Source organism: Dendropsophus ebraccatus, chromosome 8 (assembly GCF_027789765.1).
Source record: "Dendropsophus ebraccatus isolate aDenEbr1 chromosome 8, aDenEbr1.pat, whole genome shotgun sequence".
Taxonomy (NCBI): Eukaryota; Metazoa; Chordata; class Amphibia; order Anura; family Hylidae; genus Dendropsophus; species Dendropsophus ebraccatus.
Window position 1 is genome coordinate 22,219,267 of NC_091461.1, and position 17,219 is coordinate 22,236,485.

A 17,219-nucleotide genomic window follows, 5' to 3' on the forward strand; every position below is an offset into this window, starting at 1 on the left:
ATATATATACACATATATATTGGCTGTACTCCCTGGTGTGTGTAGCAGAAGGCTATGATATACAGTAGGCCACCATACATAGTGAGCACTGTGTCAGACTGGAAAGAATACCCCAGCTGCTTTTAAAGGGGTACTTAGGAGAAAAAAATGACTTTCAAATCAACTGGTGTCAGAAAAGTTATACAGATTTGTAAAATACTTTTATTTAAAAATCTCAAGACTTCAGCCGATGTATGTGCTGCAGGAAGTGATGTATTCTTTCCAGCCTGACACAGCGCTCTCTGCTGCCACCTCCTGTCCAGAGCAGTAGCAAATCCCCATAGAAAACTTTTCCTGGACAGTTCCTAACATGGACAGAGGTGGCAGCAGACTGGAAAGAATACACCACTTCCTGCAGGACATACAGCAGCTGATAAGTACTGGAAGACTTAAGATTTTCAAATTTGTATAACTTTCTGACACCAGTTGATTTGCCAAAAAACAAAAGAAATTCTCCAAAGTACCCTTTTAATGGTGGTGGTCTCATATCATCGGAAACAGCAGAGTAATATCCGTAACATAGGACGCTACATAAACAGGGATTTGTTATGGAAATTATCAAACAAGACAAAGTTTCCTACAAGTTTAATCTCCAAAGCTCTTGAATTTAATACGTTTCTAATGCAAATTTCCTACAAATTAACAATCAATTAGAGTTTATTTTTGTACAAACACCTGCTTGTGGAGATTACGCCTGTAATGTACGGCCACGCGTCGCAGATTTACCGTATAATCACATGGCACCGCTCTGCCTGCAGCAAATGCAATGTATATTTTATAAAAAGGATCTGAGGTCGATGTAGATCCGCACAAGGATCAGCCAACTTTGCATTGATTTCTCTTTGTGCAACATCAGGGGTGCCACAAACTACAATTCCCATCATGCCCGGGCAGCTAAAGCTTTGGCTGTCCAGGCATGATGGGAATTGTAGTTTTGCAATAGCTGAAGGGTTATGAGTTTGATACCTTGGTCATCAGATATAGCATGAAGAAAAATTGCTGCACAGCCATACTAGTGGTCTGTAAGGAGTAGTCCTCAAAACTGGGACTCCAAGCATGCCATGCACAGCCACAGGATGAATGCTGGGAGTTGCAGTTCCATAGTATCAGGAGTGCCACAGGTTGCATGCTGGGAGTTGTAGTTCCACAGCATCCGGAGTGCCACATGGTGTATGCTGGGAGTTGCAGTTCTACAGTACATCAGCATGCTGTAGAATGCCCTCCGTCGGTATGGCCCATGATTCGGCCTGACCCCCTCGTGCACTTACACAATTGAAAAGTACTCTGTTCTTTGTGGCGCTGTTTTCTTTGAGGATCTGCAGACTCATCTGTTACTGCTGCTCACTAAGCACATTAGCCACGCTGGATGCCTGCACTGAAAATACCTTGTTTTTTATGAAATTCGCCAATAGGCTGTTCCCCAGCTCTGTGGTAGATTTATCGTCCATGTTCATGGAAGGGGCGAACATTTGTCCCACTGTGCGATCCACATAAATAAAATGCACCAAGCCGGGAAATTCTTCCAAGTAAGTGAATAGAAAGGTTAAGGAGAACATTGACATTCTCGGCTTTCCCTGTGAATAAAAGAAGCACATCTTGTATACAGATAAAGAGACAGTGAGTGGCCAAACATATGTCCCTATGTCTTGCTTTGGTGGACCCCAATCCTATATATTACACCATCGGCCATTCACTGGAGCTGCGCTGGGAGAGGGGCCTCTTTAGTGTCTGGACGGAGTTGTTCTATTCAGGTCATTAAACCGTTTCTGTCCCAATCTGGTCTCTCTCTCTGTCAATCATTCTTGCGCTGTGCACTGACAGGCAGAGAGCTGTGACTAGTCACAGACGGCTTCCTGCCCAGATGACTAGTTGCCACCCCTCTCCTGGTCTCGCATGTAGGAACCAAACTACCTTTTCCCCAATGTAAAGCAGACGTGGCTGGTAGCCTCGGGGAGCTGCACAGTAGATCTACACTGTGCAGCTGGTAACTGTACCAGCACAATCGTGGTGATTGGTTCCTTTAAACCTTAAAGTGTCACTGTCTTTTACATATTTTGTACTATTGCAGAAATAAACAGTACAGGCGATTTTAAGAAACTTTGTAATTGGGTTTATTAGCCAAAAAATGCATTTTTATCATGAAAAAGCAGTTTGAAGCTCTCCCCCTGTCTTTATGGTTTTCTTATGGAGAGCGGAGGGGTGGAGGGAGATGAGGCACCAATAAAGGACAACAAAGAGTTAATTTACAGCTACATCACCGGGCTATCTCCCCTGAATAGCGGCTTTCACATAGGTCCCGCTGTGTAATCCTTTGTTCTCTGCTGCTGACTAATCTCCCTCCTCCCTCTCCCCTCTCCATAGAAAAGACAGGGCTCGACTGCTGTAAAAGAATTGTGATTTCCTGATAATGAGCAGTGGATGAGAGAGAGAAGGGAGGGGGGGGCCTGGGGAAAGGCTTTTTGAATGCAGATAATGGCATTTTTGCCTACAGTGGCGTAGCTACCATAGAGGTAGGGAAGGCGGTTGCTATGGGGCCCGTGAAAGAAGGGGGCCCGGAGATGCACAGGGAAGATAAGAGCCTCCTGTGTCCTTTTGCTTAACCCCTTATGTACTGCAGAGTGTAAGTGACCCAGTGTTCTCTTACATGCTGCCACACAAAAAAAGGGTTAATTTGCTAAAGACAATTAGTTCTCTGCCTCACTACTCTGATAACCTCTGACCTCTGTTCTCTGAGCTCCTGCAGAGGTCAGGGGTTATAAGTGAAGGAGAGAGCTAATTGTCTTCAGTATTAACCCTTGTTTTGTGTTGCAGCATGTAAGAAAACCGGGGTCACTTACAAACTGCAGTACATGAGGGGATAAGCAAAAGATAGTCTGCTCCTGCACCTATGTATATAACCATGAGGCTCCTAATACGCTGTTATAGTTAAATACAGTGGATGGACAGAACAAGCAGACATTGGCTTTCTCCTCTGACAGTGACTGTTGTGATTTTGCCTCTGGCCACAAGAGAATTTCTTTTTTGGCCACATCACCGATTATTATATATATATATATATATACTGTGTAGGGGAGGGGGGCCCCATACAGTTTTTTGCTATGGGGCCCCATGAATCCTAGCTACGCCCCATGTTTGCCTAATAAACCCAATTACAAAGTTTCTTAAAATCGCCTATACTATTGATTTCTGCAAAATAAAAATAAAAAAAAGCAACCAACAGTGACACTTTAAACAGATATATACCAGTGGTGGGCACAGCATACATTTCAATTAACAATGCAATGGGCTGCCAGCAACCAGTCCTAAACAACAATACACCACCAAAGAAGAAAAGCCACTCAGCTAAGTTGCAAGCCCAATGATAATATGCAAGTGAATAAGTCTTTAGGAAAGGAAGAGAATAGGAGTAAGAATAAAAAGACAAAGACAGAGGTAGAGAGAAAAAAATAGAGAGACAGTGACAACCCCCCCCCCCCCAGTCTTCTGTCTGACGCGTTTCTCTTGCTGGATTTGGGGACTGAAGGTTTGGGTACGGAGAGTCTGTGAATAATCCACAGGCTGCAGGGAGGAGTGGGAGCTGTCCCCATCACTTTATAAGATATATTGTATTACTAAGTTTCATTTATTATGGAAAGAGAAAACAATCTAACTCCTAAGAGCTGTGCCCTCTCTCCTAATGTACCCAGCATACACGGCGCTGCTGCACTTCAGACTCTATTCTACATAGTTTTATATTCGCCCTTGTTATAAAGGCATTGTGTGCGGTATCTGCCCGAGCTACAGAAGAATACGGTCGCTTCTGTCTTTATACTTTAGTATTTTTGCATTGTTATATTCTTAAGTGGCTATGATGAGCAGGAATGACATGTTCTGTATTTTAACATAATAAAGAAACATAGCAGAGACAATTGTGGACAAGTGCTACAATACACCAGTGGAGTCCAGTGTGGATGAGAACATCGCCATCTAGTGGAACTCATTGAAAGTATTTGTAGCATAGTATATATCTGAAATATTCATCTTAGGCTCTGTTCACACCGATGTAATCAGAACTACTTTTTGCCATCACCAGAAAAGAAGGATTAAAACAGCACAACGGATATCACTAGTGCCCATAGCCTGGTAGTTTAGGGCATTGAAGGGGTTAATGTAAGTATACAGAGTAGTCTAGGGCAGTGTAGGGTTTGATTCCAGTATCTGTGGTGAACTAGGTCATTGAAGGGGTAATGTGAGTATATCTGAAGGTCTAAAGTAGCTAAGGGGTTGATTCTAGTATGTTTGCTGGTGTACAGTAGTTAATGTATAATGCAATGTACATTAGAAGCCCCACTGATCATGTGACACAGTACAGTTCACGCTAAGCACAGTCTTCTCCAGGCTGGTTCTGACGATCGGTACAACCTACAGGTACAAGTGCTTACCGTATATACTCCCCCCGCGTACACACAATAAAAACCAGCTCTATAGATATTTTTTAAAAATGAGGATCTTAGCAAACTATTTGATCAGAGTGTACTATGTCACAGCATTAAAGTGTCCCTACTCTAGCAATGGCCTCTCCTGGGCTAACAATAAGCCTAGAACTGGGCAGACAGGAGCCAAATCTCTAGAGTAGGGACCATGTCTTTGAGGACACCTTAAGGTGGTGACATGGTGCACTCTGATCAAACAGTTTGCTAAGATCCTCATTTTTTAACATCTATAAAGCAGGTTTTTATTGTGTGTACACTGGGGGGAGTATGTACGGGTAAGCACTTGCACCTGTAGGTTGCTGTTGCACTGTTTCTTTGTATGTCCCTACGGCATGTCAAAAGTTTTTTTTATGATGACAGGTACACCTTAACCCCTTCACGTCAGCAATCTGTATATATACGTTCCTACTGCACATACCCCGTGCAGTAGGAATGTATACATACGTTCCTACACTGACAGGGTTTATGATGTGAGCAGGAGCATAGCAATCCCGCTCACATCAAAGTCCGGGGCCACAGGTAATGAGAGTCAGCTGTGATCCCGCAGCCGACTCTCATTAACCCCTTAAACGCCGTGATCTACAGTGATCACAGCGTTTAAGGTGCTCAGTGACAGATCAAGCATGTGGGCAATCCATGTATAGAGTCTGCTCTTAGGCAGGCTGTATACATAGATCGCTGATAACACTGATCTATGCAATGCTATGGCATAGCATAGATCAGTATATGCAATCTAATGGTTGCATTATTTACAGTGATAAAAGTGGGGGAAAAAAAGCGTAATAAATTTTTTTTATACAAGTATTAAAAAAACCCTTATAACCCCCCTCCCAATAAAAGTTTAAAAGACCCCCTTGCCCATTATAAAAATAAAAATAAATAAACATATTACATATCGTAGCGTGCGGAATTGTCCAATCTATTAAAATATAACATTATTGTTCCCGCACGGTGAACGGCAAAAATGGAAGGAAAAAAAACGCACCAGGATTGCTGATTTAATTAAATTATATAATCACAAATAAATTAATAAAGAGCAATCAAAATTTTCTGTTACACTAATATGATATTAATAAAAACTAGAGATCATGGCGCAAAAAATGACACCCCAACCAGCCCTGTAGGTTGAAAAATAAAAGCGCTCTGGCTCTTAGCAGGCAGGGAGGAACATTGCATTAATTTGACCTGGACTTTTGTGCATCAAATGGCTCGGTCTTAAAGGGGTTAAGGATCTCTAGTGGTCTACAGCAGTAAAATGGTTCATTTAAAGGTTTATGGTGGAGAGCAATGGAAAAGTAAACAATACCCACCCAATGTCTAATGAGTTACTCACCTCTCCTGCATATAACAGGAGGCTGAACACTGATGGTTCAGCTTCCTGTCTTCTCCTTGCACTAAGATAAGTGCAGCAAGGAAATAAAGAACACTGTGCGGCTATAACTGTACAGCTTTCTGTATGATTGGGCAGAGCAGTTTTGGGCTACTCTGCCAGATCAGTATTTGGAGAGATTGCAGAACAGTCCTCACTGAATAGGGATCGTATCTGAGCTGCACTGATACACAGCTTAAAGGGGACAGTGTCCACAGAACATAACTCCCAACATCTGAATCCCCATAATAAATACCTACCCCTAATCTGCCCAGAAACCCCCCAAAAGAACAGCACAGCAGTGCAAAACTAATAAAACAAGAAGAAAGGTAGTTACTAAAACAATGTCAAAGCAAATAAAACCTAATCTGTGTTCTTTCTATATACTTTACATTTCAGTTCCTCACCATTTGTTTGCTCTCAGTAAATGTGAACACTTGTTCATAATCCATGTCTGGAAACCTGTATATAGCTGGTCCTGCTGGTATATAGCTGGTCCTGCTGGTATATAGCTAGTCCTGCTCTTAGCTGCTAAGTAGATACATTTGTATCCAGTCTAGTCTATTGGTGAACAGTCAGGACTTCATACTGATGCATTGTTGCAGCTCACAAAGAATTGTCTAGACTGGGTATAATTGTATCCACTTCTCAGCTAAGAGCAAGACTGGAAGATTGGAGTATATATATATATATATATATATATATATATATATATATATATATATATATATATATATATATATGTGTGTGTGTGTGTGTGTGTGTGTGTGTGTGTGTGTGTGTGTATTTACTTCTCCTTGGATTACAAAAAAAAATTTTTTTTGAGAGTGTTTTGCAAGACAAGCTCACTTACTAAGATTTTGTCATCTTGATACTGTACAGGTTGAAAGTCCTGTCATTTTGATCCGCTGCTACCTGGTCAAGTCTGCCATGTCACCGCTGCTTCCCTCTGACTCCTTATTTAAGGGGAACTCCAGATGGGGAATTTCTTTTCTATTAACCCCTTAAGGACAGAGACAATTTCCATTTTTGCGCTTTCGTTTTTTCCTCCTTGTGCTTAAAAGGCCATAGCACTTACATTTTTTCACCTAGAACCCCACATGAGCCCTTATTGTTTGCGCCACTAATTGTACTTTGCAATGACAGGCTGAATTTTTGCATAAATTACGCTGTGAAACCAGAAAAAAATTATAATGTGGTGAAATTGAAAAAAAAAAAAAAGCTTTTTTTTTTATTCAGGGAGGTTTCATGTTCACGCTGTTTGCTCTAGGGTAAAACTGACTTGTTATACATGTTCCTCAAATTGTTACGATTACAACGATATGTAACAGGTATAACTTTTATTTTATTTAAAATTAAAACCTTTTAAAAAAAAAAAAAATGTTCCTTAAAATCGCTCCATTCCCAGGCTTATAGCGCTTTTATCCTTTGGTCTATGAGGCTGTGAGGTGTCATTTTATGCGCCATGACCTTTACTTTCTATCGGTACCTTGTTTGCGCATATGAGACTTTTTGATCACTTTTTATTTTTTCTGGATTTGATGCGACCAAAAATGAGCAATTTTGGAATTTATTTGTGCTTACGCCATTTACCGTGAGGGATAAGGAATGAAATAAATTAATAGTTCGGGCAATTACGCACGCGGCGATAGCAAACATGTTTATTTATATTTATAAAATGGAAAAAGGGGGTAATTCAAACTTTTATTAGGGGAGGGGATTTTTTTTTATTAATAAAAAATATATATTTTCATTTTTTTTGCACACATACTAAAAGTCCCCCTGGGGTTAGGGTTATTCCCCCTAGGGGACTTCTAGTATTAATACTCTGATCTCTCATTGAGATCTATGCAGTATAGATATACTGCATAGATCAATGAGATCGGTGTTGGACAGAGGTGGCAACAGAGAGCACTGTGTCAGACTGGAAAGAATATACCACTTCCTGCAGAACATACTGATAACTACTTGAAAACTGGAGATTTTTAAATAGAAGTCATTTACCAATCTATATAACTTTATGGTACCAGTTGATTTAAAAAAAAAAAAACAACATTATGCCTTTAAGTCTTAATTTTCCTCATTGATTGCATTACAGGTATAAGACGACATTTAGGTGGAAGGGCCTCCTATACAATAGCACTTGCAGCCTTATTAAAGGATATGTCACCATCGTAATGTTTCTCTTGCTCTTCACCAGCAGAAATTCCTTCCAGTCCATCAGCTTCTCTCTGAAAAATGAAAACAAATAAATCTTCCCATCTAGCGAACTTCCTTCCCGACTCTTGTAAAATCTCATAATCATCCATTGCTGCATCTTATCGGCTGGAAGGAGGCTTTACATCTTATCTCCAGCTATGCAGGCTTCTTCACTTACATTATTGCCCACCATTTTTCATACATAAAATACAAGAGCGGCAGCCTCCTCATTTCCTGCATCCTTTATGCTGATAGAGAGCCGCCGATACAACATGATATAGCGCCATATACCGTGGGGGTCATTCATATACCAAATTGTATAGAAAGGGGGCAGAAAACATAGCTAATTTATATATATATATATATATATATATATATATATATATATATATATATATATATATATATATATATATATATATCTCCCTTCTATGCGCTTTACATTTGTTATTTTAAAGGGATTCTCTGTCATGATATATAAATTACCAATGGGCTTATTCACACGTCCCATGAAACTTTCCGTATTGAGATCTATTAAAAAAATTTCAAGTCTTCCAGTACTTATCAGCTGGTGTATGTCCTGCAGGAAGGGGTGTATCCTTTACAGTCTGACACAGTGCTCTCTGCTGCCACCTCTGGCCATGTCAGAAACTGTCCAGATCAGTAGCTAATCCCCACAGAAAACCTCTCCTGCTTTCCAGACTGGAAAGAATACACAACTTCCTGCAGGACATACAGCAGCTGATAAGTACTGGAAGATATGAGATTTTTTTTTATAGAAGTAAATTACAAATCTCTGGCACCAGTTGATTTAAAAGAAAAACAATTCTTGCTGGAGTACCCCTTTAAATGCTGCACGCTCTGGTCTGGACGAACCCTAACGTGTTTGAGGTTAACGCCGACACATGATCCCTCTCAATGCTGCCTCCAAATCAGGGAGTTTATTTAGTATTTTTGGATGCTTTAAATACATTCATCTAAAAGGACCGATCCTAGTACAATCATCATTAGAAATATTCTGCGACTATTATTCCCGTGCTTTTCTATCACTGAGCAGCCGCCATTATTCATTCTCAGACTTTGTGACAAACAGGTTGTCAAGTGAGACAGAAAACAAATCTATAACCAGGAAAACAACAATACAATTAGACACAAAGCAGAATACATCATCCCCCGCAAACGCCAAATCTCTCTAAATGCTGGAGGCATGTACTGTATCACACTGCTGACTTGCTTCCCTCTGGCTCCAATGGGGGAGATTTATCAAACATGGTGTAAAGTGAAACTGGCTCAGTCGCCCCTAGCAACCAATCAGATTCCACCTTTCATTTCTCACAGGCTCTATGGAAAATGAAAGGTGGAATCTGATTGGTTGCTAGGGGCAACTGAGTCAGTCTCACTTTACACCATGGTTGATAAATCTCCCCCTTACAATGTCTAAAGGCCCTATAACACCAAGCGATTAACAGACGCATTTGGCCAATTATCAGCTGTTACGGCCGATTATCGCTTGGTGTAGTATTCACTGTTACGATGCACGATGTCAGCTGACCCTTGTCTTTCAACATGTTGAAAAAAACTAGAACCATAGGAACGGAATAGAAGCCGCGGCAGCAGACCGTCGCAATTTTCCGTGGCTCCCCGTATACACACACACACACACACACACACACACACACACACACACTGGGGATCTATTCCCCTGGCTGGCTGCTAAAATACAGACTCACAACCTGTTCAGCCTTGGGAAGAAAGTGATTTGACCTAAGATCACAAGATTAAGGTCTTATAAAGATTTGAAGTATTCAGGCTGTGTTCACATGTTGTTTCTTTTACCACATTTTGGCTTTTTTTTTCAACTGTATAATAGCTCAGTTTTGCCACAATTTTGGAAAAATCTCAGCAAAAATGCCACAAAAAAAGCCAGTGCACAGCCTCAGGGGAGCTGTATAACAACAGTATATTCAGATTCTAAATAGATAGAGGTGGCAGCATAGAGATAGCGCTAGATGGATAGGGAAGGGGTCTGTGAGCTGCCAGGAGGAATCTGGTAGATGATGATGTCATCCTGTATTCACAGGATGACAGCTGACCCAGGACTGACCCCTTCCTCTAGCACATTATACACTATGATTTTATGTGGGTCAGACTGGTGATCACATGACTCATTTACAGTAATAAAATGATAATCTTGCATTAAACAGATGGAGTTGTTGAACTAGTGACTGTGAGTGTGCATTACAAAGACAAAAAAACAAAACCCAAACATGGAGTGCTTTGGTATCCGATAGCAATGTTCAATGTATAGTAAAGAGCAGGGATGGGGAGCCTTCGGCCCTCCAACTGTTGCAAAACTACAATTACCATCGTGCCTGGACAGCCAAAGCTAAAGCTTTGGCTGTCCAGGCACGATGGTAATTGTAGTTTTGCAACAGCTGGAGGGCCGAAGGTTCCCCATCCCTGGTATAGAGTAACACTAGCTCATTCGTGTAACGTTCCGTACTCACTGAACTCGTTGCCTGACCCGAGTCTGTATATTTAGAGACAAAGCATGTGTTCCACTTATCGGCGTGGCCAGGAATAGCTGACGGTACACGGAGCAGAGCTGACGCTTTACACTTCCACAGGCTTGAATGAGTCTGTCAATAAAACAGAGACAACCATTAACCACATACTGCCACCTATATCATTCATATATACATCACATAGATAAGCCAGGGCAATAAAAAGGACTCGTTGTAAATTAAAGCTTATTTAGAAGTCCAAGATTCTTGGTCAGTTCAGTCTTATCTGTGGAGTGTGTCCATGTAGTGGGTCACAAATCCAGGTGCCAGGTTTAGGGCCCTTTTACACGGAACGATAATCAGCCAAATCATCCCTATCCGGCCGATTATCGTTCTGTGTAATAAACACAACGATCAGCAGGTGACAACGTTCATTGGCTGATCGTTGATATAGGTTTGGACCTATAATTGTCGGGCGCCTACTGCGCATCGCTACGTGTAATAGCGGTGCACGGCCGGCGGCTGACAATTTCCAAACTGTATACATTACCTATCCATGCTCCAGGGCTCCTCTTGCGCTCTGCTTCTCCCCGGGTCACGCGCGCTCCAGCTTCAGAGCGGCCTGTCTGAGCAGACAGGCCGCTCAGTTAATCACAGGCCGGGACTGCCACGGCCAGTGATTGGCTGGGCGGCCTGTCAGCTGAGACAGGCCACTCTGAATCTGCAGCGCGCGGGACCCTGGGAGAAGCAGAGGGCAAGAGGAGCCCTGGAGCATGGATAGGTAATGTATAGAGTTTAAGCAAGGGCTGCAAGGACATCGGTAACAATGTCCATGCAGCCCTTGTTAAATGATTCTCGGGCTGTGTAATAGGCCCAGTAAACGAGCGCCGATCTAGCAGATCGGCGCTCATTTACAGTTATTATGAGGCCCCCATCGGCATGTGTAATACTACCCTTAGTCAATGTGTTAATGACTGAAATATTTTTATCAATTCATTGCCTAAAAAAGCAACTTTGTTGCAAATAAAGCAACTTTACACTTGGTCTTAATAATAATATTTTTCATTTTTGTTAAAGGGGTTTTCTGGAGAATAAGAATATATATCTATAGCTTTTCTTTTTTACATTAAAAGGCAGCAATAATAGCTACTTTGCTGCTACCAGTGGATGTGTTAAGAACTGCAGGGTTGCTCAAGCCCTGGTCATTTACATATTATCAGTGCCAGTGATACTGAGCCTCCCCTTATGTCTATTTAATGCATGTTAACATTACAATAGACATTACACCTGCCTGTCTGTGTCAGTAATACTGCAGCCACGGCACAGTGTGGCAGAGCAAGCAAGCATAATTGTCAATCTCCTACGGGGTACTGCAGCTGCAGAGCTTCTGACTCAGGCGGCTTCCCAAAGTCTAATGGCTGATCTAATGCGAATAGAGAGCTATAACATTACATCAAAACCCATATAAAATACAACCAATTTAATTCATGCAAAAATAAACATACAATGTTAAAACAAGAGGCAGTTCCAAAAACAAATTTTCACAGACCACAGATTAGGGCAGTATTCACACTATGTTGGGGACAAATGTGCTCAAGCAGTGTCAGGGTATAAAGCAATCATCATATAATAAAGCTAAAATGGGTACAGCAGTACTCGCATAAACGTGCGTTAGGGATACAGACATTTGGCAGGTTATGGGTATGGCTGTGATCCAAGTTTTACGGACAAGGAGAGAAAGGAGCGCTGCACCTCACACCTATGGCTGACACCAAAGCCTCTCGGCTACATTTAAAAACCAACACCAGGATGTTGGTATATCATTTGATCAAACCATATTGCCTCATGTACCACGTGCAGGTCCCCTGGTTCACATGAGTCACTACACTAACTCACCACCGTGTCATTTAGCGACCGCCAACCCCGCAAAGTGAGCACAAACAGGGAAGGGAGGCCATAGAACAGCCCTGCAACCCCACTGTCACAGGACCAATCCCCAAGGGCCACCCCAAAACCCAGCAGGCACCGCCGGCGGAGAAAGTTGCCACCAAGCAACACCAGTGTGAACAAGGTCTAAAACACTTACCATTGCTCCTGCAGGTAGAATGGGAAAAATAGGAGGTACTAGTCATGTGTGCACAGGTGCCTTCTGCTGATTGCGGTCATGTGGGTCTTACCAGGAGGAGTGCAAACACTTAGAAAAGGGAGAAATGTAAAATACAATAAATGTAAAAGAAAGGTTGTCAGTTAGTGTAGGGACTCATGTGAACACGTGTCACGTGGAACATGGGGCAATATGGTTCCATCAAATTATATACCAACATCCTGGCGTTGGTTTTTAAATGTAGCCGCGAGGCATTAGTGTCAACCATAGGTGTGAGGTGCAGCGCTCCTTTCTCTCCTTGTCCGTGTGATCCAAGTTTTGTAGCTGTGTTTAATGTTAGGACAGTGAAAGCTATGGCACTACTAGCATGAAACTGCAGATGGTTTTCAGTCCGCTGGGACTGTTGTATATAAGAGACAATAAAATAAACATCAGGGGAGGCTCAGTCACTAATGATATGTAGCTGTGTTAGGACAAAGGCTTGAGCGGCCCTGCCATTCCCAACACAGTCACTGGTGGCAGCAGAAGGACCATGTTACCCACGGACAGTGTCAGCACAGGGCTTACCCGGGCAAGTGATGGGGCCCACAGTGCCTCTAGGGGCCCAGAGAGGGAGAGGGGCCCGGTGTTTTAATGTTCAGCCTGCTCACTGTAGTGCAGGGTGAGCGGGCTGAGGACACAGGAGATGGAGCAGGTCCCACACAGAGAGAGAAAAGGGTGAAGGACCTGCAGGTCCTCAAACCTACAGTGTGGACATCAGTCCCAGAGAGAGGAAGAGGGAGAAGACTGAGTTGTAAGCGGTGTGTGTCAGTCAGTAATGTGTGTGTCAGTCAGTAATGTGTGTGTCAGTAAGTGTCTGTGTCAGCCAGTGTGCGCCTCAGTCAGTGTCTGTGTCAGTAATATGTGCTTGTGTATGTTAGTGGTGTCTCAAGTGATTGTGCATAGTGTGTGGATGATGGGTGCATAGCGGATGAATGAGAAGCCCCCTGAGGATCTGCTGCCCACAAGCCTGCAAAAACCCAGAGCCGGCCCTAATGTTACCCTTGCTGCTGCTACTTAATGTAAAACAACAAAAAAAAAAAAACATTTTCTTCAATCGAGTTATATTACAAAGTTGTAAAGATTTATTTAAAAAAAATGCACACAAAAATTCCTGGAATTCCTATTGTAGAAATAAAAACATTGTACCAGCTACTGTGCCATGTATAGCAGGCATTATAGGACCGCTTCTTCCATAGTGGTTCCATAAGTTTACCCAGATATAGTAAGATATATTCCAAATAACACACTTTATTATGTCGTATTTCATAGTGTCACAATGAGAAAAGCAATAGAGAGAAGTCCAGAGATAAATCTAACCACAAACCCTAACCCCGGACAGAACCATAACCTGAGATTTACAAAGCCCCAAAAACAGCACCGACACCGGGTTAATATAAGGAAGCGGAGACATAAAAAGTAGTTTTTAAAACACACAAAACATTTGACAGTATCACCCGCTGATCTAAAAACAATCAGGACTTTTATCTAGAACCATATTTCCTATAGAGATAGAAAAAAAAAAACACATTTATGGCAGCCATTTTACGATTCACGGAAACATAAAATGTGAAAGCTTGGACCGCTGTAAAATGAAAAGCTTCAATTTAAATGCAGAAGGATGTGAAGAGATGATTTAGATAGAAAAAACTGAAATGGTGTGAAATTGAATATTCCCCTTAAAGGGGTACTCCGGGTGGGAGGCGTTTTTTTTTCAGTATCGCCGAGGAGGGGGTGGATGAAGACAATGTTGTGATGAGCTGGGGCCCGCATCACACTGCTCCGGCTGCTCATGTCTCATAGGAAACTTGAGACATGATGCTGGCAGGCCCGCTCAGCCATTCAGATGCAGAGGCCGGACACCGCTAGAGCCACTGAATGGCTGAGCGGGCCTGCAAGCTTCGCGTCTCAAGTTCCCTCGACGTGAGCCACCGGAGACCAGAGCAGCGTGATGCTGGCCTCAGTGCTGGAGCCAGGGAGGTAAGTGGATGCCATTGCTTTTATCCCACCCCTCCCTGGTGATACTAAAAAAACGCCTTCCGTCCGGAGTTCACACAAGTTCACACAACGTATATATATTCATTAAAGAGCGGCCGACCACTTTCATCACTATGGAATCCTGGCCGGAGTGTGTACACACTGTATACACTCCGACTGGGATTCAATGCGGCCGCACAAAAAACTGACATTTGACTGTACAGACAATGTAAAGTGCGTCTCCCGCCATACTTTACATTGTCTCCTATGGTTAATTGGAACACAGGCATACCCGAATGTGCCTGCATTTCAGTTCGAAAGAAGTGATGTACATCTGTCCGGTACGGGTGAACTTCACAGACAGCGGCCGTTCTGTGACACAGCCATGTCACAGAACGGCCACTGTCTTACAACGTGTGAACGAGGCGTTAAAGTGTATCACCTTTAACACCTATTCTAGGTCCAACACTGGGTATTTTCTACTATATATTCAGCAGCTGTGTTATACCAATTATACCTAACTAATACATTGACAAAGATTAACCCTTAAAAGGGTATTCCAGTGTGGCAACATTTAAAAAAAAACTTCTGAAATGTTGTAATAACATGTCAAAAGTTTTTATCAGTTCAGATGTGGGTGTTCATATCACCTGTGGCTGAGCGCTTCATTTTCTGGCATGCTGCGATCGCCATCTCCCTACAGGAGATGGTCTTGATAGACTTCCTTTATAGACAGAAATGGCAGCAAGCTGGACAGAACCTCGATTTGGCTACGTAGAAAGTCACTAAGGGGGAAATTTATCAAACATGTTGTAAAGTGAAACTGACTCAGTTGCCCTTAGCAACCAATCAGATTCCACCTTTCATTCCTTACAGACTCTTTGGAAAATGAAAGGTGGAATCTGATTGGTTGCCAGGGGCAACTGAGCCAGTTTCACTTTACACCATATTTGATAAATCTACGAGGTACATAGGGCAATGTGGCTTGATCAATTCACATACAGAATTCTGATGTTTTTTATGCAGCCGAGAGGTACTAGTATCAGCCATAGAGGTGTGAGGTGCAGCACTCTTTTTCTTCCCTGAACCGTATTTTGTTTCTCTCTTTTCTCCGTGTTTTGCACTCCTCCTGGTTAGACCCACATGACCGCAATTAGCAGGAGACACCTGAGTACTCATGGTTTTAATCCCTCCTGTCTGTCCCTTTCTATCTGTGATAGCTATGGTGAGTGCAATACCTTATCCAGACTTGTGCTGTTTGGGGGCAGCTTCCTCCGCCGGTGGTGCTGGCTGGGTTTTGGTGTGGTGTTTTTGGGTCTGGTCCTGTGGCATGGGGGTTGCAGGGCCGTTCCATGGCCCCCCTTCCCTGACTGTGCACGCCTGCGGGGGTAGTGGTCACTGACCGGCACAGTGTGGACTTAGTGGAGGGACCCATGTGTATCAGATACCTGCACAAGGTACATGGGGCAATGTGGCTTGATCAATTCACATACAGAATTCTGATGTTTTTTATGCAGCCGAGTGGTACTAGTATCAGCCATAGGTGTGAGGTGCAGCACTCTTTCTTCCCTGAACCGTAATTTGATAAATCTACCCCTATGTATGTATGTCCAGCCAAGGCTTCCCCCACCAAACAGCAGGCGTTTGTAAAGCCAGACCCAGGGGGTTGTGTTCCCCCATATAGCATTGATACTTACAGAGCTGCATAAAGTTAGATACTATGGCACTTACTCTGCTGAACTTGCGGTCTCGGTTCTGGAGAATGCTTTGTTCTTGAATTCATGCCAAATGTTCTGTAACTAAAGGGATTTTGAAAGAAAAGAAGAAACAAACTCAAAACAAGTATAAAAGTACAATACAGGACAAGAAGTGTAGAGTAACTCCATAAATACTTAGCTTCACTTACAGATCTTAGGTTGTGTATTTGTCTCTGCCCCCTCTGCAGCTGCTCCCTCCTCCTCCCCTCTTCTTTTATGAGCTGCCACTATAACCTGATCTCTCAGTGCACCTATCAACCATATTCTTCTCCATTTCTCTGAAGACAGAGGATTGGGAGTAAATGATCAGTGTGGGAGGCGAGGGGACAGAAGGGCAGAGGTAGAATCATCTTCTATAAAAAGATGATTTATTGCAAAAGTTTCTTGTCAAAATGATTGATTTTGGTAAAAACAAATTTAAATGGATTATCTAAGTGGTAAAAAATCCAGTCACAGATCAACAGTCTGAAGGGATCAGCGTACTGCTTCATTGTTCAACTGCACTCATCCATACTTTTAGTTGCAGAAGTGCAAGAAATGGTAACACTGTCCCATTCGAATGAACAGGGCGAATCCGCAGTTCTTTGCATTGATTACTGCTACTAAAACCATGGCAATGGCAAGGTGCAGGTAAACATTGAAGGGACCAAACAGCTGATCACTGCAGAACTTGAATAGATCAAACTCTTATCCTCCAGGACTGTATTCTGGCTCAGTCTTGTAGTTATCCAGATGTCTTCTCCAAAGTCTTTTGAGGTG

At 42.6% G+C, this 17,219-nt stretch overlaps 1 protein-coding gene across 1 annotated transcript in view; it reads right to left on the reverse strand.

The window, feature by feature from the left end:
* The window catches only part of HPS1 (HPS1 biogenesis of lysosomal organelles complex 3 subunit 1), a 35,731-nt gene that overhangs the window by 5,906 nt on the left and 12,606 nt on the right, over positions 1-17,219 (reverse strand). The window contains exons 13-16 of the mRNA XM_069978926.1: positions 16,435-16,502; positions 10,587-10,718; positions 8,046-8,111; positions 1,425-1,569 (exon numbers count right to left, since the gene is read on the reverse strand). Coding sequence (XP_069835027.1) covers positions 1,425-1,569; positions 8,046-8,111; positions 10,587-10,718; positions 16,435-16,502 — 411 coding nt within the window. The remainder of the gene's footprint in view (positions 1-1,424; positions 1,570-8,045; positions 8,112-10,586; positions 10,719-16,434; positions 16,503-17,219) is intronic.